The sequence below is a fragment of the Mustela lutreola genome, chromosome 1 (genome assembly GCF_030435805.1).
Source record: "Mustela lutreola isolate mMusLut2 chromosome 1, mMusLut2.pri, whole genome shotgun sequence".
Taxonomy (NCBI): domain Eukaryota; kingdom Metazoa; phylum Chordata; class Mammalia; order Carnivora; family Mustelidae; genus Mustela; species Mustela lutreola.
The window spans coordinates 272,799,208-272,820,309 of NC_081290.1; the positions used below are offsets into that span (position 1 = coordinate 272,799,208).

At 44.1% G+C, this 21,102-nt stretch overlaps 1 protein-coding gene across 15 annotated transcripts in view; it reads right to left on the bottom strand.

Moving 5' to 3' along the window:
• Window positions 1-517: 517 nt before the first annotated feature.
• CELF1 (CUGBP Elav-like family member 1) overlaps window positions 518-21,102 on the bottom strand; it is a 75,300-nt gene continuing 54,715 nt past the window's right edge. For 11 of the 15 annotated variants that reach the window (XM_059142168.1, XM_059142141.1, XM_059142184.1 and 8 more), the window contains 11 exons: window positions 19,691-19,773; window positions 19,263-19,311; window positions 16,724-16,858; window positions 16,097-16,176; window positions 15,603-15,764; window positions 12,834-12,909; window positions 11,215-11,343; window positions 10,762-10,872; window positions 9,856-10,041; window positions 7,517-7,660; window positions 518-7,067 (listed from right to left, as the gene is read on the bottom strand). In XM_059142168.1, the coding sequence (XP_058998151.1) occupies window positions 6,940-7,067; window positions 7,517-7,660; window positions 9,856-10,041; window positions 10,762-10,872; window positions 11,215-11,343; window positions 12,834-12,909; window positions 15,603-15,764; window positions 16,097-16,176; window positions 16,724-16,858; window positions 19,263-19,311; window positions 19,691-19,773 (1,283 nt within the window). In that variant the 3' untranslated portion in view covers window positions 518-6,939. The remainder of the gene's footprint in view (window positions 7,068-7,516; window positions 7,661-9,855; window positions 10,042-10,761; window positions 10,873-11,214; window positions 11,344-12,833; window positions 12,910-15,602; window positions 15,765-16,096; window positions 16,177-16,723; window positions 16,859-19,262; window positions 19,312-19,690; window positions 19,774-21,102) is intronic. The other 4 variants (XM_059142159.1, XM_059142114.1, XM_059142104.1 and 1 more) reach the window with 3 other exon arrangements.

Here is a 21,102-nt window from a genome sequence, read left to right on the forward strand (position 1 = left end):
TTCTCAGATGCCTGAGGAGGCTCAGACCTTGGGCTTCACTTAGGAGCCTGATCTAGAATTTGAGTAGTAAACTAAATCTTAGAAATGCCCTTCTGTGACCTTGTTCTGAGTTCAGGATGAGCGGGGAAACGTGCTAAACCACTTTGGGGTGGAGCATGAAAAGGCCCAGAGAGGGGATCTGCACTCACAAGTTTGGCCAATTCTGCAGTGTGGTAGCCACTATACTAGAAATGGAAGAACCACAAAAATTAAGGTTGCCAAAAAAGTTTGAAGGTGCTCCTGTGTCAGCAGGGACATTGTCAGAAGAATGGAGGACAACGAAGAAGGTAGTTTTCTGGGAGAAATTCTGTTCTTGCAGGAGCCTTAGGCGAGTTTAGTTTCATGAAACCGGCACATCAAGATGAAATCTTACCAGGATCTCCTACCCCTTCCTCAGGGATGCCACCAACCCCCACCAGCCCCACGGACCCCACTGACCACCCCAACAAATCAGTAACAACTCTGAAGACAACATCAGTTCTTCTCAAACAGTTTAATAGCAAATAAACAAAGGAAGGTACCACACTTGGCAGATACAAAATGACTTTTTGTCCGTGTGTCTGTGCAATTAAAACAGATTTAGGTTCCCCATTGGGACAAAAGGAAAAACACACAAAAAAGGAAGGAGATTCCTTTTAAACACATACTCCCTTGCTCCAAACTTGTAACAATTTTTTTTTCCTTTTTTAATCCACTACACAAACTCTGTGATCAGGTCAGAAAAGCGACAAAGGTTCTTCTTGCCTTTTTTTTTTTTTTAAACCATTAAAGTAAAATCCATAATTTTCTACATAGTACAACACAAGTTCACACAAAAAAGACATTTTCTTTTGCAAATCAAAACAGGAAAGAAAGGAAAAGCTCAAACAAGGTAAAGGAAAAGCATTTCTACGGCTGAATCACGACTTTTGAGTTGATTGAATCCCGTTGTTGCTGCAGAACAGACTGTGCGTTTGGTCATAGTGGCAATTTTTTTTTCTCTTCACATTGTGAAATCACTTTACATTGTTTTCTAGTAGAAAAGGCAAAAAACTGTACAAAACCCCTAGTGTTAAATACAACGTTTGTACCAATAAAAAACTCACACAGGTTTGTCTCCAAAATGTAAAGTTTCTTTTTTTTTTTTTTTTTTCTTTTTAAATTATTCACAAAAAGCAGCTGGAAATCAGAAAGGCAACTGCCGCTCCAGGGTCTCAAATCCATTAAAACCACCACAGAACAATTAAAACAATCACAGAGAGAGAAAAGGAAAAGGAAACAACATCCAACGTTTGGCATTTGGTTTTATCCACAGGTTTTCCCAGAGCTCCTCTTGGAATTGAAAGCAAAATATATTGGCAAACACGGATTCTGAATACACAGGAAGGGGAGCCTCAGCGCCTTCTGCCAACAGAGGCGGCTCTGTGCAGTCAGACTGTGGGGTGCACGGCAGTCTCGCTCAGGCTGGGGTTCCTGGCCTCTTTCCACCCAATCACCCCTTCCAGGAAATTAAGCAGCCTACCATACACTGGGCCTCCATTGGCCGCCCTTTCTTCCTAGTGAGAGTGGCCTCAAGCATACTACTAGGCAACCTGCGGGTCCCAGAGCAGAAATTCTGCCACGATCCTTTCCTTCATCAACCCCTGCGTGGATGATGCTAACAGTGCTTCTACCTTCCCCATCCCCCCTCCCCCCCCAGTCCCTTGGCTACCCCCTCTTCACCCTTCCCTGGATAATCCTACTTCCCAGCTGTCCCACCCACCAGCAGCTTAGGTCTGGGTGGAATCCATCAAACTCCTCCCTCTGAAACCTCTTACCTCCACAGATCCATCCTGTGACCTCTAGTCTCCTCTGGCCTCTCCCTCCATCATTCACATTCTTACTCAAAAGTCCCTAAGACCCTGAGGCTGGATGGTGCCACAAGAGAGGAGGGCAAGTTCCCTTCAGGGAACCAAGGAACTGGCTTGCCTGGCACCCAGGGACAGTAGCTATTTGGCTCTTCACTCAAAAAAAAAAAAAAAAAAAAAAAAAATTAGAAGAAGAAATCCCTGCCCTCACCCCCCACCCCACTAGCTAAGCAAGAGCAGAGCTGTGGTGAAGAGCCAGTGTGGGGTAGGTGGTGCCCAGGGCTGTAAACAGTGTGAAGACTGTAGTATTGTGCTTGTCGCCTAGGAAAAGCGCTGGCAGGTATGTTGCCACTTAGTGCACGGATGGCCTCCTCCGAGTGGTTAAGAGCACCCTCCTTCTTCAGGGCCGAGGGGCGCTCACTACCCCTATGCGCTAAACCTCTTGCCCGCCCCCTACCCCCACTCCTGCAGCCACCTTCTGGGTTCTGTCTCTGCTCCTCATGCCTCTCCCGGTCCCCTTCCCACCCACCTCTGAGCAGAGCAGCCAGCCTCCTAGGGGGCCCCCGCTGAGGCCCGGAGGCCACACGAGGGGACAGTCTAAGTGCACAGGCAAACACTCTAAGGGCAATAGAGGAGAAAGTTGCCACTTCAAAATAAAACAATACAATCTTGAAAAAAATAACCCCACAACAATTTAAAACAGCTTCTTTGAAACCCTTTTAAATCGGTCAGTTTTTGCACAAACTATAGAAAACAGAGAGGTGAAGGTGATATATACGAAGGTGTGAAGAAACAGCAGGAAACATGCAAAACTTGTTTTTTTCTGGGCATAATCTTAGTAGGAAAGGAAAAATTAAAAACAAAAACACAAAAATCATACAAAAACAAAAACCAAAAAAAAAAAAAAAAAATCAAAGCATCACATTTTGCTGTGGAGACTGTAGGAACAAGCACAGAGGTGGGCACAGCGGGGCTGAGGGGCTGAGGGGCTGACTGACGGAAGGGGCCAGAGGGATCTGAAGGCTCCCTGCAGGGTCACTACAGGGAAGAACCACAAAAGAAAAAGAAAAAGGGCTGGCTGGGGCCCAAACTGCAGCCTGCGGTCAAAAAGGAAAGGGGGTTCAGGTGTTTTCTGCAGTTGAGAACTCAGAAAAACAAAAGAACACATGCAGTCTCCTCAAGCCCCACAAACTGTATCAGCAAAATGTGCTCAGGAGCCTCAAAGGTTTTAGTGACATCTTTTATTTCATTGTTTACTTCAAAGTTGTCTTTAAAACTAAGCACACAGAGAAACAAAGCCTAGAAACGGACTGGCTGTGTGTTCACAGAAATACAAACACCACGCGGTATGTGCTAGTAGGGCTGCTCTGAAGACAGTTACAAAGAATTGGAATCACAAAATCAAGTGGTTATCTTATGAAGTTCTAGAAAAATAGATTTTTTTTTATATTCAAATGCAAGTTTAAATATTTCCCCTTCAGCAGTCGTTCTAGCAAAACCAATTTGGCAGCACAAAAGAAAAAAAAAGGAAAAGAAAAAAGAAATAACAAAGAAAGAAACAAACATAATAAAAATACACGTCAGCATCAAAGGTCAACACAAGGTCAAAGGTGAGAGTTCAAGCATCAGAGAAGCTGAAGAGACAGGGATTTGGACGATGTACTTGACGCCACATCGACATGCTTTAGGCACAACGATGAACAAACGGCAGGAATCTAGAAAAAAAAACAAACCAGAAAGAGGGAGACCCACTGAGTTACACAGAGCAATACATCCAAACAGAGAGAGAGAGAGAGAGAAAAGGAACACTCACTGTGTACAGCCCTGAAATGAGGAGGCGGGCGGGGCGGGGGCTGGGTAATGACAGGGAACTTTTGCACATGCTAACAATGGACACAGGGAAAAGTCAAAAAGGACATGGAGGACACCAAGAAAACATCCAACTGCCAGAGACAGAAGGGAACCTAAGGCTTGGATTTCCCCTGAGGCGCCCAAACAAGTCCGTAGGGGGAGAAGATAGGTCTCTGGTGGAGCAGAGCTCCAGCTTCTCCCCTCCTCAAACCCAGGAGAAAGTAGAAGACAATGGCTGGGGTGGGGGAAACTCTCTAGGGGAGAGGGCCAGGATTTCTCCTCAGTTCTATGGGGATGGCCTTTTGTTTCCAGAAATCCAAGCTCTTAGCTTCCATGCAGGCCCTGGCCACTCATGTGGGACCCAGGAGACAGTATCTGGCTGCATTCAAGGCAAATCAATTTCATGATGAAACCCAAGCAAGGAACAAAACTATAGGCAGAAAACACATTTATGTAAGTGAAACCCCCACACAACAGAAAAGGATTGCTTAAGACTTGACTGCTAGTTTCCACTCTCTGAGCTGAACCCTTCCACACCATGAGACTTGCAGGGGGGCAGCTTCTTCACAAACCATCTTTGGCCTGGGGAGAGAACTGTGCTCAAGGGCAGTGCTACTATGCTCACTCACTGGGCAGGGGAAAGGAGAACAGAGAGAAGTGCCTGGTCTCACCAGCTGGCCGCTATGGCAGCCCAGGGCCCTGCTGCGGCACACACTCCTTTTAGAAAAGAGAACCCCACAAACAGGTATGAAACCTCTGGGTTTGCTATCAAAGGCAGGCTGATTGCACCTTTGCCTTTCATGTTATTCGAAAAGCCGTTTCATAAGATCCCAGAGCCCAGGACAAATAATAGTGGAATGGGGGAAGTGGGGGATGGGAGTGGAATTCTGGGCTTTGGAAAACCCCACGATGGCCAAGGAGGAAGACAGAACGGAAGGTCAGCTATCGCAGCACGGCAGCACCCGCAGCACCCTGGGGAGCACAGCTCTCTCCTCTGCCAATTCACAGCATTAACTCCTTCCCCTCTGGCAGATTATTAGCTGGGCTGCAAACGGGCCACAGAGAGTCAGTAGTTTCAATCATACACAGCACCCTGTGTGTACAACAATCACATTCTGGATTCTACAAAATCCTGGCCTTTTTCAGAGATATAATTTAGGTAATAAATATTCTCCACCCCGGAGCTGTATAAAACTTCTATAAAAATAGAAACGACATTCTTGGTTCCAGCCGGTTGGGATTCAGAACAGCGCCTCCCCAACCTAGCATTTTTTTCTTTTTTTCTTTTTTCTTTTTTATTTTTATTTTTTGCATTTATTTAAAAAATCCCATCATGACCCTGGAAGCCTTTGGAACAGTTTTATCCTTGAAACACAGGACACATTTCTCCCAGTGCGCGGAATTCAAGTTTACGTGGTTCAGCTTAAGAAGTATGTTTCACGTCTCTTAGAGGACAACAGACCCAAGATATCACTATGAGAAGGGAACAGCTGTCCCTGCTTCAATGGGATAATCCAACACCACCAAACTACCTGTACAACAGCAAGATGGTCAATCCCTGTCTGTGACCCAAATGGACAGCATGACAAGGAGAGAGCCCCCCATCTGACTTAATACCAAACCAACCCCTTTAGTCTCATCTCTACTGCTAGGGGTCAGGACTGATGTTTGTGAGGTTGAAGATTGCGAGGACCCAGTTCCCCGGCCTTGGCTAAGAGATCCCAACAGGGCTACCTCTGCCCAGGTGCACATTCCCAACAGCGCGTCCTTTCTGGCTCTCCACCCCCACAGCATTTCTTGGAGCAGAGGCAGGGCCCAGAGGCTGTGTGGGTCACAGGTAAGAGCTGGAGTAAGACCTGTGGGAGGCAGCAGGGAGCTAACTGTAAGCACGAGGACAAATATGAACATGGTAATACTGAGGTAAATGAACACGAAATCCATCTGGAGGCTGTAAATGTCCTGCAGTCTCCTCTGTCCCCAAGAGCAGAAGGGGCTGCAGTGGTTAGTAGAGAGGCTTGCCTTTGGGGGGAGTACTACAGCTGGAACCCCTCAACAAAGGAAGCAAGTGCAGATTTCTCATCCTTCTAAGTAGTTAGGTGCTGGTCACAGAGGAATGCAGCACTCTGGCTTAAAGAGCCCTTCCGATTCAGGTCCACCAAGAAGTAGGCTCCTCCTCCTCCTCCCCTAACGCAATGGCTTCTGATCCCTCTGCTCAGGAGAGGTGCCCCCTTCAGTTACATACCATAAGCCCTTCTCGGATTTACCCTCAAGAGAAATCTGCCTTGGGATGGAAGTGACACACTCTGCTGTGGTCAACTACAAGGAAGGAAACCAGACAGTGTCTTCTATAGAGGCCTTATTTAAAGGGCCTGTTAGAAATGGGCCATGTGGTGTTGAAATAAACTAAAAACGACCTCTCTGACTAGACGAGACTAGACCTCTCTTCTTCCTAATAGCCAGCCACCAGCCAGGCAGAGCCAACCCAACACCAATGGGTGGCTAAAAAAGCTGTTAATGGGTGATGTCTCCCTGCTTTTTGCATGTCAAGCTAATTTAACAGGTCCTTTATTCCCAAAGAACTGTCCTCCCTTCTTGGGAAAGAGGGGCAGGAATCTTGCACAAGAATCTGAAAAATAGACGGCAAGAACTCAGCAGGCAGCGAGGGAAGTGCTTCAGCCTCCAGCTCCCGGGGCCACTGGGTGTGGGTCAACTCTCCTCACCTCCAAAGGCAGCTCTGCCTCCACCCCCGAAGGCTCTTGGGTGCCAGTTCTCATTCCACCCACTCTTGCACTAAGGTAGATTCTGGGGTCAGTTTTTGGTTTCACTCAGTCCTCTCTCTCGGGGCAGTTTGGGGAAAGCTCTGATCTTCTTTTTTAATGTTTCTCCATTCCCCCTCCTCCCCCAGGGCGGTTTGATGTTGGTCCTTCTCAACACACACTGGTTACAAACACAGCAAACTTTAAATAAAGAAAAAAACTCAGGATATGGCACCTAAACTCCAAAGTAAAACACTGGAAACCAAAGCACAAACTCGTCCTCTGTACGAAGCGAAACTCCCACAGAAGGCAGTAGCCGAGTCTTCAGGGCAAGCTGTGCCTGCGAGAGTGGCAGGGATCAGGGTCCAGGGCTGTCAACACACAGCCTTAGGGCTTCGAATCATTAAGGGTGCTCCTCCCCCACTTACCAGAAGACCCTCTCACTCCAGTCTCAGAGGGGAGCACGCTCAGTAGGGCTTGCTGTCATTCTTCGAACGTTTGAGCTGCACTTTAAGCCGTTTCATGCCAATCTGAAAGCCGTTCATGGACTGGATGGCAGCTTGAGCCGAAACAGGATTGTCGTAACTTACAAAACCTGTGTGTCCAAGCAGAACCCTGGGTGAGGGGCATGATGAAGCAAGGAGACTCTGCGTCCTCCCTACACAGAAGACAGCTTATGAGCATAGTCTGATAGTCCAAATTTCTCAGCAGGATGAGAAGTCCGGAAATTATATCACACAAGATAAGATTAGGTTCCTGACTATACCACTTGACAACTACAAGGCACTTTTAAGTTTTTGGACCAAGCTATTTCCATACCTTTTTTTTTTTAAACCTCTGGAACAACAGTGTGGATAGAAACCCACCGTCCTGCTACAGAAATGAAAAAAAACTGAGGCTCAACAAGAGGTCATGATGTCTTGCCCAAGGCTGAATTAAACAGTAACCCAAACGTAAACCCAGTTCTTCCTGCTATCAGCCCCTTCTCATTCTCAGTGGTAATGACACTTAACCCTCCCAACACCAGTAAAGAAGCCAACATACCAAAACACTTGCTCAGGTTTGTCTGCTTGTCTATGAAAACCTTGGCAGACACGACATTCCCAAAGGGCATAAACATCTGCAGCAAGTCCTGATCTCCAAACTCCTGGGGCAGGTGGTAGATGAACAGGTTGGCTCCCTCTGGACCTTCAAAATACCCATCGATTGAAAAGGCATCAATGTCAAGCTGACCTCCCACTCTACCCGCCCCCACCCTGGTACCACTGTTTCTCATTTCTACCTGAGTTAAACTGTCTATATCCTGGCACCCCTGGGTGGCTTGGTCAGTTAAGCAGCCAACTCTTGATTTTGGCTCAGGTCCTGGGTCCTGGGATCGAGCCCCGCGTTGGGCTCTATAGGGAGTCTGCTTAAGGATTCCCTCCCTCTGTCCTTCCCCCCCCGTTCTTCCTCTTTCTCTCTCCCCCTCACTCTTCAAATAAATCTTAAAAACCCAAAAAACAAAACCTGTCTGTATCCCAACAAACAGAATCCTTTGGAGAACTAAAGATTCTCCAAATACAAAACAGGAAACTGAAGAGCAATCACTGAAACAGACTCCTTCCCACTGAGGGGTATCGGAATTCAACCTTGTGGGAGGAATGAGTGCAAGAACAATAAAGTTGGCAGACTTGTATGTAGTACAATAAACCAGAGACTAAAAGCTTATAAAGACACAGAGAAAAAGGGCAGAAAGAGATTACAAACAAAACAGGTTCAAAACTGTGCCAGAGGGGCACCTGGGTGGCTCAGTTGGTTAAGCAACTGCCTTCAGCTCAGGTCATGATCCTGGAGTCCCGGGGATGGAGTCCCACATTGGGCTCCCAGCTCTGCAGAGAGTCTGCTTCTCCCTCTGAACTTCTCCCTCTCATGCTCACTCTCTCTCTCTCAAATAAATAAAACCTTTAAAAAAAAAACACAAGACAAAACAAACTGTACCAGAAACTACAGGAAGAGCAAAGACTGGCAGCTGCAGGGCAGGGGTGGGGGCAGGGAATGACTACAAAGGACATGATGGAATTTCTGGGAGTGATGGAAATATTCTCCATCTACGAAATGTGGTTACATGACTGTACATGTTCACTAAAGCTCACACAGCTATATATTCCCAAAAGGGTGAATTTTACCATATGTAAAGAAAAGAAATCACATTTTTTAAAAGTGCCCATGTTTAACACTGAGCTCAAAAATAAAATGTGCTTTCCTTTTCCAACCACTTAAGCTCAAAGACTTTCTAACCAAAGAAGCCTTACTGAACTGCAGTCCTGCCATTTTCCAGCCACCAGGCCTCCCTGCTGTTGCCAAACACATTACAGAACAGTGCTGCCTCAGGGCCTTTCCACTTGGTGTTCCTCTGCCCCCATTACTCTTCTTCCTCTAGATACATGCATGGCTTGCTTTCTTACTTCCTCTGGACTCTGCTTAGATGTGAAGTGAGAGGCCTCTGACCATGCTACAAAAATGCTGTGCCTCTGGCACTCTCCATCCCTCTTTCCCATTCATCAGTCCTCAGAGCACCATGGTACACCCCATGCTCTTCCTGCTTTACGGTCTGTCTCCATGGTTTTTCAGTTCCCCCACTATGACATCCTAGGGCACAGAAGCATCTTGACTCAGAACAGGTGAGGATGCACTATCCCAAGAATCCTAGCTGGCGTGACAAGAGAGGATACGTGTCTTTCCCCCACATTAGTGCTTAAACCTTGCCAGCTTCTGGCTACAGAAATCCAGTCAACTAGGAGCACAGAGGTGTCAGCAGGACCATGTATTCATGCGAACCACTGTCAGGCCTCTTTCTGCCTATAAAGTCTCTCCTGCACTTAGTATCATTTATGTCAAAGCACACATTTCCTAATTCACCAACGTGGACTGTAACTCTTTCTGCCCCATCAACTTCAGCCTGTCCTCAGTTAGGAAAAACGGAGATCAAAAAATGAGGAAAATGCCAAATAAAAGAGCTTAAAAGGGACACCTAGACAGAAAATACCCTCTGACAGATCTGTAATCCACAAAAACGACTTCCTAACAAATAAAAAAAGGACTGTGAAATTCTATCACACAGTAAGGTCAGTACGTTTCTTCACCTAAAACCTGCAGCCTGATCACAGGAGGGCAGAGGTTCTGATCTGAGTTACAACCAGAAAACATTCCAAAAGGAGACTACAGTTTACAAAGCTCTACAGCTTACAGAATCTATGTCTGACAGTGCCAAAGAAAAGAATCGGCCTGACTGCCTGACTGGTCCTCCTGGCCTTTGTCCTGCCTTCACCTCTGCTGTAGGTGGAGTCATCTCCCCTCTGCCCCCTCCTCCCCATCCCTAACTGTAGCCTCCCAGCTCTACTCACCTTCCTTCTGGCTTCCAGCAGCGCCAATACTCTGCTGTGTCAACAGGTTCTGGTTGTACAGAGTGGGGAGTGCTGCAGCAGCGTATTGCTGGATTCCCGAGTAGGCCTGCGTGAGGGCCTCCATGGTGCTCCCGGTGCCGTTGGAAAGGCCACTGCTCCCCAGGCCACCATTTAAAGCAGCCATCCCTTCATGGTGGGAAGAGCAGGATTAACATATGGGAAAGACCTGAGTGGCACCAAAACAAACTCCAAAGTTCTCCCTTTTCTCTCTCTTTCAGCTTCTCCCTGAGGAGGACGACCCATCTGAATGGTCAGATCTGAGGACACTCATCAGGCCTTATTGCTCACAGGAACATTAAAAAATGCCACACCCACGTGTGGCTCTTCCTATTACCTTTTTCAAACCTGTGCAAGAAGTGATACCACTTACACCTGACCTGCTCCATTTTCTCTAACTTTTCTGTCATTTTCTTACTTAGAGCTGGAATGTGGTAAAAGAAGCATCCCAGGTTTGGGTGCTGAAAAGGGGTGTGTGTGGTCTCAGACAAGATGTGGGTAAACCCTATCATCAAAATAACAGCTAATATTTATTTAAACACATTCTACATGCCGGACACTGTACTAAGTCATGTGCTCAGCCCTTTACCTATGTTCTCATTTACCCAATAACCCTTAAAGTGTCCTCTTCCCACTTCACAGATGAAAAAATGACCTTAGAAAGGTGGTATTATGTTACAGCTAGCTAAGGGGGAGAGGTGGGATTTAACTCAGGTCTAACTTGAAATCTCATGATTATTTCTAACTTCACCAGGCCACCCCATTCAGTCTAATGGTGACCTACCAGGGTTGTTTAAAGGTGCTACCTGCACAACAAACGGCCTGATCACATCAGGGGCTGTCCCTCACCTGCCAAAGAGCTGACATTGAGGCCTGCCGTGGCTCCAGCTAACGTCTGCAGGGCTCCAAGGGAGGCGATGGGGTTGACAGAGCTGCTGCTGCTGGAGCTCGGTGAGGACCCTGTGATCAGAAAGCCAGGTGTTAAAACTTGAGCCAACACATGCTTCGCATGTCAATAGGAACCAAACACAAGACTGACACTACTCAAGAATTCTCTTCGTAAAGAGGTTTTCAGTTACTGACTCCAATAACTGTCGCTGTAGGACATAAAGTCAAAGACAGTTGTAACAAACTAAAAATTACGAGATTTCTCTTAAGTCAGAAGATGACATTTGAAAATTAATTATTCACAGTCTGACCCCTTTGGAAATAGATGTTAACTACTCTCCAGAATGACAGAACCCTCTCTGGGGATTCTGCCCAAGGCACACAAGGGCATACTGGTTCTAATGACACACTTACCTGAACTGGTGAGTACGCTGAGGGGACTGCTGGATGTAGTAAGAGCATTGGTACCACTTGGTGTGTTCTGAGCTGCACTAGCTGCAGCGGCTAGAGCAGCCAGATTCTGTAACTGCATTGCATTTAACCCTGCAACATCCAAAGCAAGAGATCAGCCAGCACATACGGGTTCCTTGTATCCGTTCCAGCAATGACAGCAAACACTGGTAAAGGCTGGTCCCAAAGAGGAACTATTCTCAATAAGCCTTACAAGCAACACTACAAGGCTCTAAAAAGATTCAGGTATCACTCAACTCCTCAAGAAACTTGACATCATTTCCTCAAGAGAAGAGATACATAATCCAACAGCATGCCACCCCAAGTGAATATTCCTAACAGGGACTGGCAATTAGGAAACCAAGAGAGGGTAAGATCTGCGGTCTACCACGAAGCCAAGTGACCAAGAGAACAACAAAGGACAAAACTTGTGGCACAGAACAGAACTGCATCTGAGCCCCTCACTCCTACTGCACAGGGGATTTGCTCTTTCCAGTGGAGGTTTACAGGCAGAAAACACAGCAGGATCCAAGTGACTGAGGCGGGTTGTAACAGAGGAGGACGCATGTGAGAAAACCAGTAAGGAGAAAAGACTAAAGAAAAACCACTCCTTGAACAGATTACTCATCAGAAGGAGGAGAAAAAAACACTGAGGGGGAAAAACCTCCAAGCAACAGTTAAAAGGAGCAAGAATCTGAACTGCACTGACTGTATTGCAAACCATTTGCCGGATGATGGAAAAGCAGATGGGTGGTGGTGGGTCAGGATAGAGTTAGCGAAAATAAAAACTGAACTACAACACAGATTTACAGTGTAGCAAATTTCCAAAAACATAGCAAACTCCAAGTACCTGACACAAAGTGAACCACTATCAAAAATTTTCAAATACCAAAATGCAGTTCACCTGACACTAACTACCCCTTTCTCAGATGTACTTGCTGAGCCTTTATCCACTGCAGAAGGGGTAGCAGCAAGGGACTCAAACGCTTCACTCCCCACCTCCGCTAACTTGTCTGATGGCCCCACCTTCAAGTTTGTCTGTGGGAGCCCCATTTTGTCATCACTCAAGTATCTGTCAATTAAGTTTTCCATGTATGTTAACAGCATTAACAGCAATAAAAGGTAATTCACCTAAGAAATAATATGCATAAGACACAGAGAAAAACTAACTGCCTAGTTTCTAGCAGTTTCTGGCCATTTGGCATGGATGCCTTCTTAGGCTTCAAAGAGTCACTGGAAAAGTCACTTTAATGGGGAAATAAAAAGAGTTCCTGCAATTTCCTCCTTATCAAAATGGCCTCAGATAGTCTACTCCTGCTAACAGCTCTTCTCCATTTTCCTCCTCTACAGAGATTTAAAGGGGGTGGGGATCAAACAACCCCAGAGCTATCCTGCATAGCAACGAAAAGAACCACCTTCCAGAGACAAAGCAGTTGGGACGTGGGATGTTCATCTTATGTCAGGTTTATGAACAGGTGGGAAAAATTTGTTTTCTGTACAAACGGTGCAAAACTCTCAGACTGTTGTTAGCTGGGTCTGGTGGCCTGGTTGCTGCTGCTCCTCTGCAGCCATGAAACACTTACCTCCCATTGGATGGAGGCTGCTCAGGGTGTTGAGGTTCCCAGAGGAGGCAGTCTGCTGAAGGAGCTGCAAATAAAGCTAGACATTACACCAAAAAACAGAACAAGAGTGAGAGTGAGGGCTGGTTCTGCATCTGGGATAACTCTACAGCACAGCAAAGCGAGAGTGCAGAGGCCCCCAGAGAGAAGAGAGTTGAAGACAAGAACCCAAGCCAACACAACAGAAACATGAGGCTTATGACAGCACGGGACAATACGACAAGAGCTAAAGCCCTGGCCCAGAAGACAGTTACATTCACTGAGTACTGAGCCAGGCTCCAGTCCCTGGGAAACAGAAGGCAGCACAGCAGAGGACAGGAGGAGAGCAGAGAACTAAGCTCAACTCAAGCAGCTATGCAATCCACTGCAACGAGCAACTGCACATGGATGACTGCCAGTCCCTCTCTCCCAGTTCTCCTTAGTCTGGGCCACACATCTTATCTTGCAGACTATTTCCATCTAAATACCCAATTCCTACTTCAAATATTTTAAATATCAAGTCTAACCATTTTAGGGTTATTTCTTTCTTGGAGTCATTCTTTGCTGATCACAACAGACCCATGACTAATCAGTCTTTCCATGCTCTCCACACATCCATCCAGCCCCACTTATCTCCTCCATCCCAAATTGGTCTCCACTGTTGCAGATAACCAAATGACTGACAGATCAGTTCAGTGTATATACAATGGTTGTCACCTAACAAATACAGTAAGGAGGCCTGTCCATGAGCTTACGGATCTTCGTGACCTTATTCACTATCTTGGGATATAGCAACCTTTGTCCAACAAACCTGCTAAAAACCTCTGATCCATTTCAAGTCAATCACTTTTTCTTATGGACAATGGATATTCCTGTTTCTGGATCCTATATTCAACCTGGTTGCTCATTCCCATAAACACCTGACCTAGTTCCTCTGTCATCATGAACCCCGTTAGTCCAGAAAGGTTTCAGGAGGTCCACAAACCTCCAACATAGAATGAAAAAATGTACACGCACATAATTTTTATCAGCCTTTCAGAGGGGTCCACACCCCACGAAGATTAAAAACTATTGCTCTAGTCTGAAAGAGATCAGGTTCAAGTCCACCTATTCCAGAAAGAACCTCATAATTAATGATAATATACCATTTATATACCCATATGTCTTTATTTCTGTCTGAAATACCTCAGGCAATGTGCTCAATTGCAGCTGGTGGACTGTGCATACTGTACCCGGCACCTTCATTTCCTCCCTAAATGAGAACAGCTCTGAGGGCAGGGATCATGTCTAACTAAAATAAAGAGACCACAGCTTTCAACAAACACCATCACGCACTGTTGGGTGTGGCAATGGCAATAAAAAGGGGGTCTTCCCTAAAAAGAGCTTCAAAACTCTCTAAGAAAAGCAAATGCATATCATGGAGATAATTTTAAACATATTATCATTTTGGCAAAAGACTAAAAAAAAAACAACAAAAAAAATCTCTCTGAATTTTCTAACTTACCAGCTATGTTCTTGTACTAAGAAACAATTTAATCTGTTGAGATATACTAAGCATCTTCATTTAAAAAAAAAAAAAAAAAAAAAAAAGATGTGTGTTTTTTTCAAAGATTTTATTTATTTGAGAGAGACTGAGAGAGTGAGAGTGAGAGAGAGCATGGCGGGGCTAGGAGGATCAGAGGGAGAAGCAGATTACCCGCTGGGCAGGAAGCCCGATGTGGGACTTGATCCTGGGACTCCAGGATCATGACCTGAGCTGAAGGCAGACACTTAACCAACTGAGACATCCAGGCACCTCCCCATCTACACTTCTTGACTTAGAGAAATACTAGCTGGAAAACTGGGATTTCTTCTAACATTTCAGAAATATAAAAACCATTATTTGGTATCAAATTAACCAAAACTCAGTACTAAAGCAACGGAAATCATTGCCTTTCTTCTGTTTCTATATAGAACGTTTTAAAGGATGAGGAATAAAAGACTGTAATTATTCTTGTGTGTATATTTTTGGGAATATCCGTACACATCTAATGGTTTCACCACCGATTTTCCTTTGATGATAGGTTCACAGATGAGACAGTTTTAAGTGTCTTGCGCTGTCTGCTATTCTTTTAAGGGTTAAAGCAGTGGTGATCCCCTATAATATGTACTGTAGATCTAGCGAATCTAAATAACAAATTGGAGCCGTTGGACTACATGACTCAAACTCAACAAAAGCAAGATCAAATTAAAGGATCTACCTATTTACAATTCTGTCTACAACTCAAATAGACACCTGTAATACTCATTTAATAATGTCCATGTCAATATCTTGACCTCTTAATCAGTGGAAAGAAACATTTATCATACTCTTCAGGGAGGACTCGATAAGGATTTTAAAGATGCCTCTACATCTGGGAGAAAGAACTATGGAGAAAGATATTTGGTAGTTAAAATTTCCTCAAGATTTTCTTTTAAAAAAACTAAAGGGACAGGGACATACAAGGTTATTTCTAAATCTTTTATCAGGAAATCAGGATTTCATTTTAATAGTAGCGAAGTCTCAAGATATAACCCAAGATGTGTGATGAGAGAGAAGAGAGAGATGGTGAAACAGATATACTAACATAAAGAATATTGCACTGCCTAAAGTTTTATGAAAAAATTTGACATGTTCAAGTTGCAAATGCCATTGTATCTATTAGCTAGGGACAGCACAAGAAGAAACAGCTGGGAGCTTGCACAGTCTGCAGAAAGCAAACCACAAAGACTCACTGCTAAATACTGGGGTCCAAGAGTATTTAGACCAGCAAGGTTTCCCCACACAGATGCTGCGCTGATTTGCTGCATCTGCTGCTGGAGCTGCTGGGCCATTCTCTTCTGTTCCTTGTCCTTCTGCGTATCAGCAAATTTTACCACCATAGGAGATGAGCAACCCTATGAAAACACCAAAGCCAAAGGGTCAAATTCCTCCTTCTGCATGAGGAAAAAAAATCCTCCTTTGTAGTGACAAACAGGATGCATTCTAATTTCATTCACTGCCAAATGACTCTCTTCCTGATAGACACAAGTGGCAAAAGACAAATTTAAAAGGGCTACTTCTAGTACGTTAATTTCAAAGAGAGCATTATTTTTTTTTCATTTAAGATGTTTAGCCTGCTTAACCTTTATGGCAATCAGATGCTGAACATGCTGCAGAGCTTTGATGGCCAACTGTCCTAGTACTCTCAGGCTAAGGAACTTTCCCTTTTCAGTCATCTGCTCCCTACCTCCATGGTCTGTGCTTGGTGCATTGCCTTGATAGCCGTCTGTGCCATGGCTCTTGTTGTAAAAGTCACAAATGCACAACCTGGTAAGAGAAGTGTCAATAACTCATTCATTCATTTGCTTATTAATTAGCTGATAGACATTTACTGAGCACCTATTATGTGCCAAGTACTATGCTAGCAATACAGATATGGTTCGTGCCTTCAGGGGGCTTAAGATCTAGTGGAGGAGACAGACACATCATAATAGTGCTACGTGCTTTCATGAATAACCTGGGAAGCACAACAGGAATGAAAGAACTCGATAAAGGGATAAAGGAGGAATCATAATCCTCTAGTTCCTCTTGAGAAGAAAGTGTTCCACTTTGGCATTAAGGACCTCTCCAAGCACAAAAAGAGAAAATTTTAACACATGAAACTATAGTGCAGAATGTAGACTCCTTAGGGGGCTGGGACAATTCTAAAGGAATCAACTGGTAGGAGGAGCCATGATGGGTCCTAGACGTATAACACCAAGCCCAACCTCTCCATCAAGACAAGGCCATGTTGGGTAGGGATCATTGGTTTCCATTGGTCCAACTAAAAGAGATTCCAAATTTAAGTATCTTTAAAAGCTAGAAATATACCTACCTCGGCTCAGTCCATCAGGTCCCCGTAATATCCGGCATTCTTCAATCTGTCCAAATGAAGAGAACATGACTCGGATGTCATTTTCAGTGCACTTCTTGGAAATCATACCAATAAACAGCTTCCTGTCTTCCACTGCTAAGAGAGTAAAACACGAAAGGCTTGAACATTATAACTACAAGACGTAGTGCAGCACAGACTCTGGGGTCAGACTGTCCATACTTGAATCCTGGCTCTATGCCTACATATCATATTACTTGGATTCTAAGATAAGCATTTTTTCATCATTTAGCACCTCCTCTTATATTCAACTGTACCTTAAAATTTAAACTGGAAGCATTTAGATGACATAGTTTTGTGATCTTGTCAAAGTTACTTAGCCATTCCATGACTGGCACCTGATTAATAGGGATAATGACTTTCATCTCAAAGGTAGCTAGTTATAGGGGTGCCTGGGTGGCTCAGTGCCAAAGCCTCTGCCTTCAGCTCAGGTCATGATCCCAGGGTCCTGGAATCCAGCCCTGCATTGGGCTCTCTGCTCAGCAGGGGGCCTGCTTCCCCTTCTCTCTCTGCCTGCCTCTCTGCCTACTTGTGATCTCTGTCAAATAGATACTAAAATCTTAAAAAAAAAAAAAAAAAAATCAGAGGCAGCTGTAAGTTTTAAATGCAAAGCACTCAGCATCTTGTGCAGCACTTGTGATGTTTGTTCTTACTAGCAGTACTACTTTACCAAAGGACAAGTTTTCACACTGACCTGATATGACAAGAGAAACACAATACACATTTCAGTGAGTGTAATTGTTATTTTTCTTTTTCTGATTCATCTCTTAAGGACTAAGTTCTCCTTAGTCCTTTCTGTCCATTTCTGTCCATAAGAAATTATATTGATCAAAGACATCCCATTTTACTCTAAAAAAATTTTTTTTTTGAAGATTTATTTATTCATTTGACAGAGAGAGAGATCACGAACAGGCAGAGAGGCAGGCAGAGCGAGGGGAGGAAGCAGGCTCCCCGCTGAGCAGAGAGCCCGATGCGAGGCTCGATCCCAGGACCCCGAGATCACGACCTGAGCTGAAGGCAGAGGCCTTAACCCACTGAGCCACCCAGGTGCCCCACTCTAAAATGTTCTTATACCGTTTACCTATGAACTCTATCTCATTATTTACCATATTTAAGGGGAAAAAAACCAATTTATTATTATTGTTTTTAAAGATTTTATTTAGGGGCACCTGGGTGGCTCAGTTGGTTAAGCATTTGCCTTCAACTCAGGTCATGATCCTGGAGTCCTGAGATCAAGCCCCAGGTTGGGTTCCCTGGTCAGCAAAGAGTATGCTTCTCCCTCTCCCTCTGTCTCTCCCCCTGCTCGTTCTGTTTCTCTCACTCTCTTACATGAATGAAATCTTTAAAAAAAGATAAATATTTAAGAGAGGGAGAAAGTGAGTGCAAATAAGAACAGAGATAGAAGAAAATGAAAACACTAACTCAAAAAGCTGCACACCCAGGGCACCTGGCTGGCTGAGTCAGTGGAACGTGCGACTCTCCATCATGGGGTTGTGAGTTCGAGTCCCCCACTGGTTGTAGAGATTATGTAAAAATAAAATCTTACAAAAAAAAAGCTGTACACCCATGTTCACTGCAGCATTATTTTCAAGAGCCAAGAAATGGAAATGTGTCTATCAACAGATGAATGGATCAAAAAAATGTGTGTACACACATACATACACTGCAGATATTATTCAGCCATAAAAAAGCATGGAATCTTGTCATTTGTGACAACATGGATGGATCCTGAGGGCATTATGCTAAGTGAAATAAGTCAGAGAAAGATACTGTATGCTCTCACGTGTAAGTAAAACCTTAAAAAACAAAACAAAACACACACACACACCCCTGAGGTTCACAGATACACAGAACAGGACTAGTGGTTGCCAAAGGTCGGGCATAAGGGACTGGGGAAAAAGGGCAAAATGGATCAAAAGGTACAAACTTCCCATTATAAAATAATTTAGCACGGTCGCTAGTTAACAGTACTGTATTGTATATTTAAAAGTTGCTTAGAAAGTAGATCTTAGGGGGCGCCTGGGTGGCTCAGTGGGTTAAGCCGCTGCCTTCGGCTCAGGTCATGATCTCAGGGTCCTGGGATCGAGTCCCGCATCGGGCTCTCTGCTCGGCAGGGAGCCTGCTTCCCTCTCTCTCTCTCTCTGCCTGCCTCTCCATCTACTTGTAATTTCTCTCTGTCAAATAAATAAATAAAATCTTAAAAAAAAAAAAAAAGAAAGTAGATCTTAAAAATTCTTATTAAAAAAAAAAACATTTTTAGAACTTTGTATGGTGACAGATACTGACCAGACTTACCATGGGAGATCATTTCTAATATAAACAAGGACTGAATCATTATGCTGCACACATTTTGTCACTTAGATGTCAGTTAAAAAAAACAAAAACAAATGACTGCTTAAAGCAAATACAATCCAGATGCCATCAGAACGAATAGTAAACTAGAAAAAATCTAATCAGGGGAGGGCTTTACACAACTGCTTACCATTGTTCTTCTCACTGTCGGCAGGCTTCATCTGTATAGGGTGGTGCATCTAAAAAGGAAAGCACATACATATCATCACTGTACACACTGAAGGCACAGAAACATAAATGAGGACTCTAAAAGCAATACTGAAACTAGAGCCTTAAGAATCTTCTCTGGCCTTATATCTGTTTCATGATTTCTTCCCAAAATATCAAAATAGACAGAATGAGAATCAAGAAGTGAAATTCTCTTGGCTAAAAGAGAACTAAACCACTTTCAGCCTATCTTCTTTGAAATGTTCCCTTTATGTTCTCCTCTGTATCAATGACTCTGGCAGTCAGTCACCTTTTCCTCAAAATGGTTTTTCAGTATGTGCCTGACATGGGTAAGTATGTTCCATATGTCAAAACCTCCACAGTTCCACTTACTGGTAGGAGAATTCTTACCCCTGGGAGGACCTTCATGTTGTGAAGAGCATTCTGCGCTTCTAATGCAGCTTTGCGGGTGTAAAATGTTACAAAACAGCACCCTGAAATAAATAAAATTTCAACAAATCACCTTCAAAAGCAGGCAATTCCTGGAATACTCCCTCCTCCATGGATATACTGGGACTTCAAAGAGAAAGCTAGGTTTATTAATATTAGCAACCCCCATCCCAACTGCTTCCAAGAGAGAGAAGGGGCAGAGTGAGAGAAACAGAAAAACCCTTACATTACTCTCTGTGCATTTTCTTTATTGTTACAGTCTGTGAGTTCTACTAAAATTCTTTAGCTGCTCCTCTAACTTCTCTGGGAAAAACAACTTCCCTTACCAATGCCATAGTACCATGTCATCTAACCCACCCTACTTGGAGCACCAGGTAAGTGTGCTGGGCAAGACATGCAGCAACAAACAAAGAGATGGGGCCCTGCATTCCTGTGACTTGTAGTCCACCAGGAACGCATTCTTTCTCAGAATAAATCCCTCCTTAGATTGTAGCCAATTTCTACCATATGCCTCAAACATAATGATCATTTATTAAGTTATAAAATGACTAAAGAGCAAGAAACTCTTAATATCCTTTTTTGGACCCTTGGTTTTAATCAAATATAATTAAGCTTCTAACAGCACATGGCCCTGAGGAGATCTGCAAATTTTGTGCTTTGTATCTGTATTAGGGACAGGAAGGGAGAAGTGCGTCTTCTAAATATGGGCTCCGAGTCCCATGACACACAATACTGATTCCTTTCAAAATCACTGCAATTAAGATTCTAAATCACTGCATGTTATATTACCAGTCATTTTCAGAAACTACAATTCTTTATATTTTTTGTTAACTATGCCACACACACAAAAAAATAATGTCTCTGCTCCTAGGTCCTGTTACTAAGCTGGCTTCAAACATAGCAATCCTGCTTGCTCCCATCTGCACTGCAGAACAACATCCCCAGAGTATTACTCTGAAATCGGTTATTTGGAAGGAATACTGTAGGTGCATGTACAGGGCAAAGCTAATGGCTTTTCTACCATTGCTTTCCTAAAGTTTCCACTCTGGTAGGTATTTCGGCAAGTAGCTCCGTCTTTTTTCCATTCATCATGTAAGCTACAACAAACAGGTTACCTAACAGGTTACCAAACAGGTTACCGTCCTGGTTGCTAAGCCATCCTGCAAGGCCTCTGTAACACTAACAGAAATCCACAGGTATGGTGTAGACAGTCTTTTTCTTCCAGCTTAGTCTAGCCAAAACACCAAAGAAAACCTTACGCAGTTATTTATTTCAACTTTTCATTCCATTCCCAAGATTAAGAGACACTCACATTAAAAAAAAAGAGAGAGAGAGACACACACACACACTCACGAGTCTGTCTCTTGAATTCA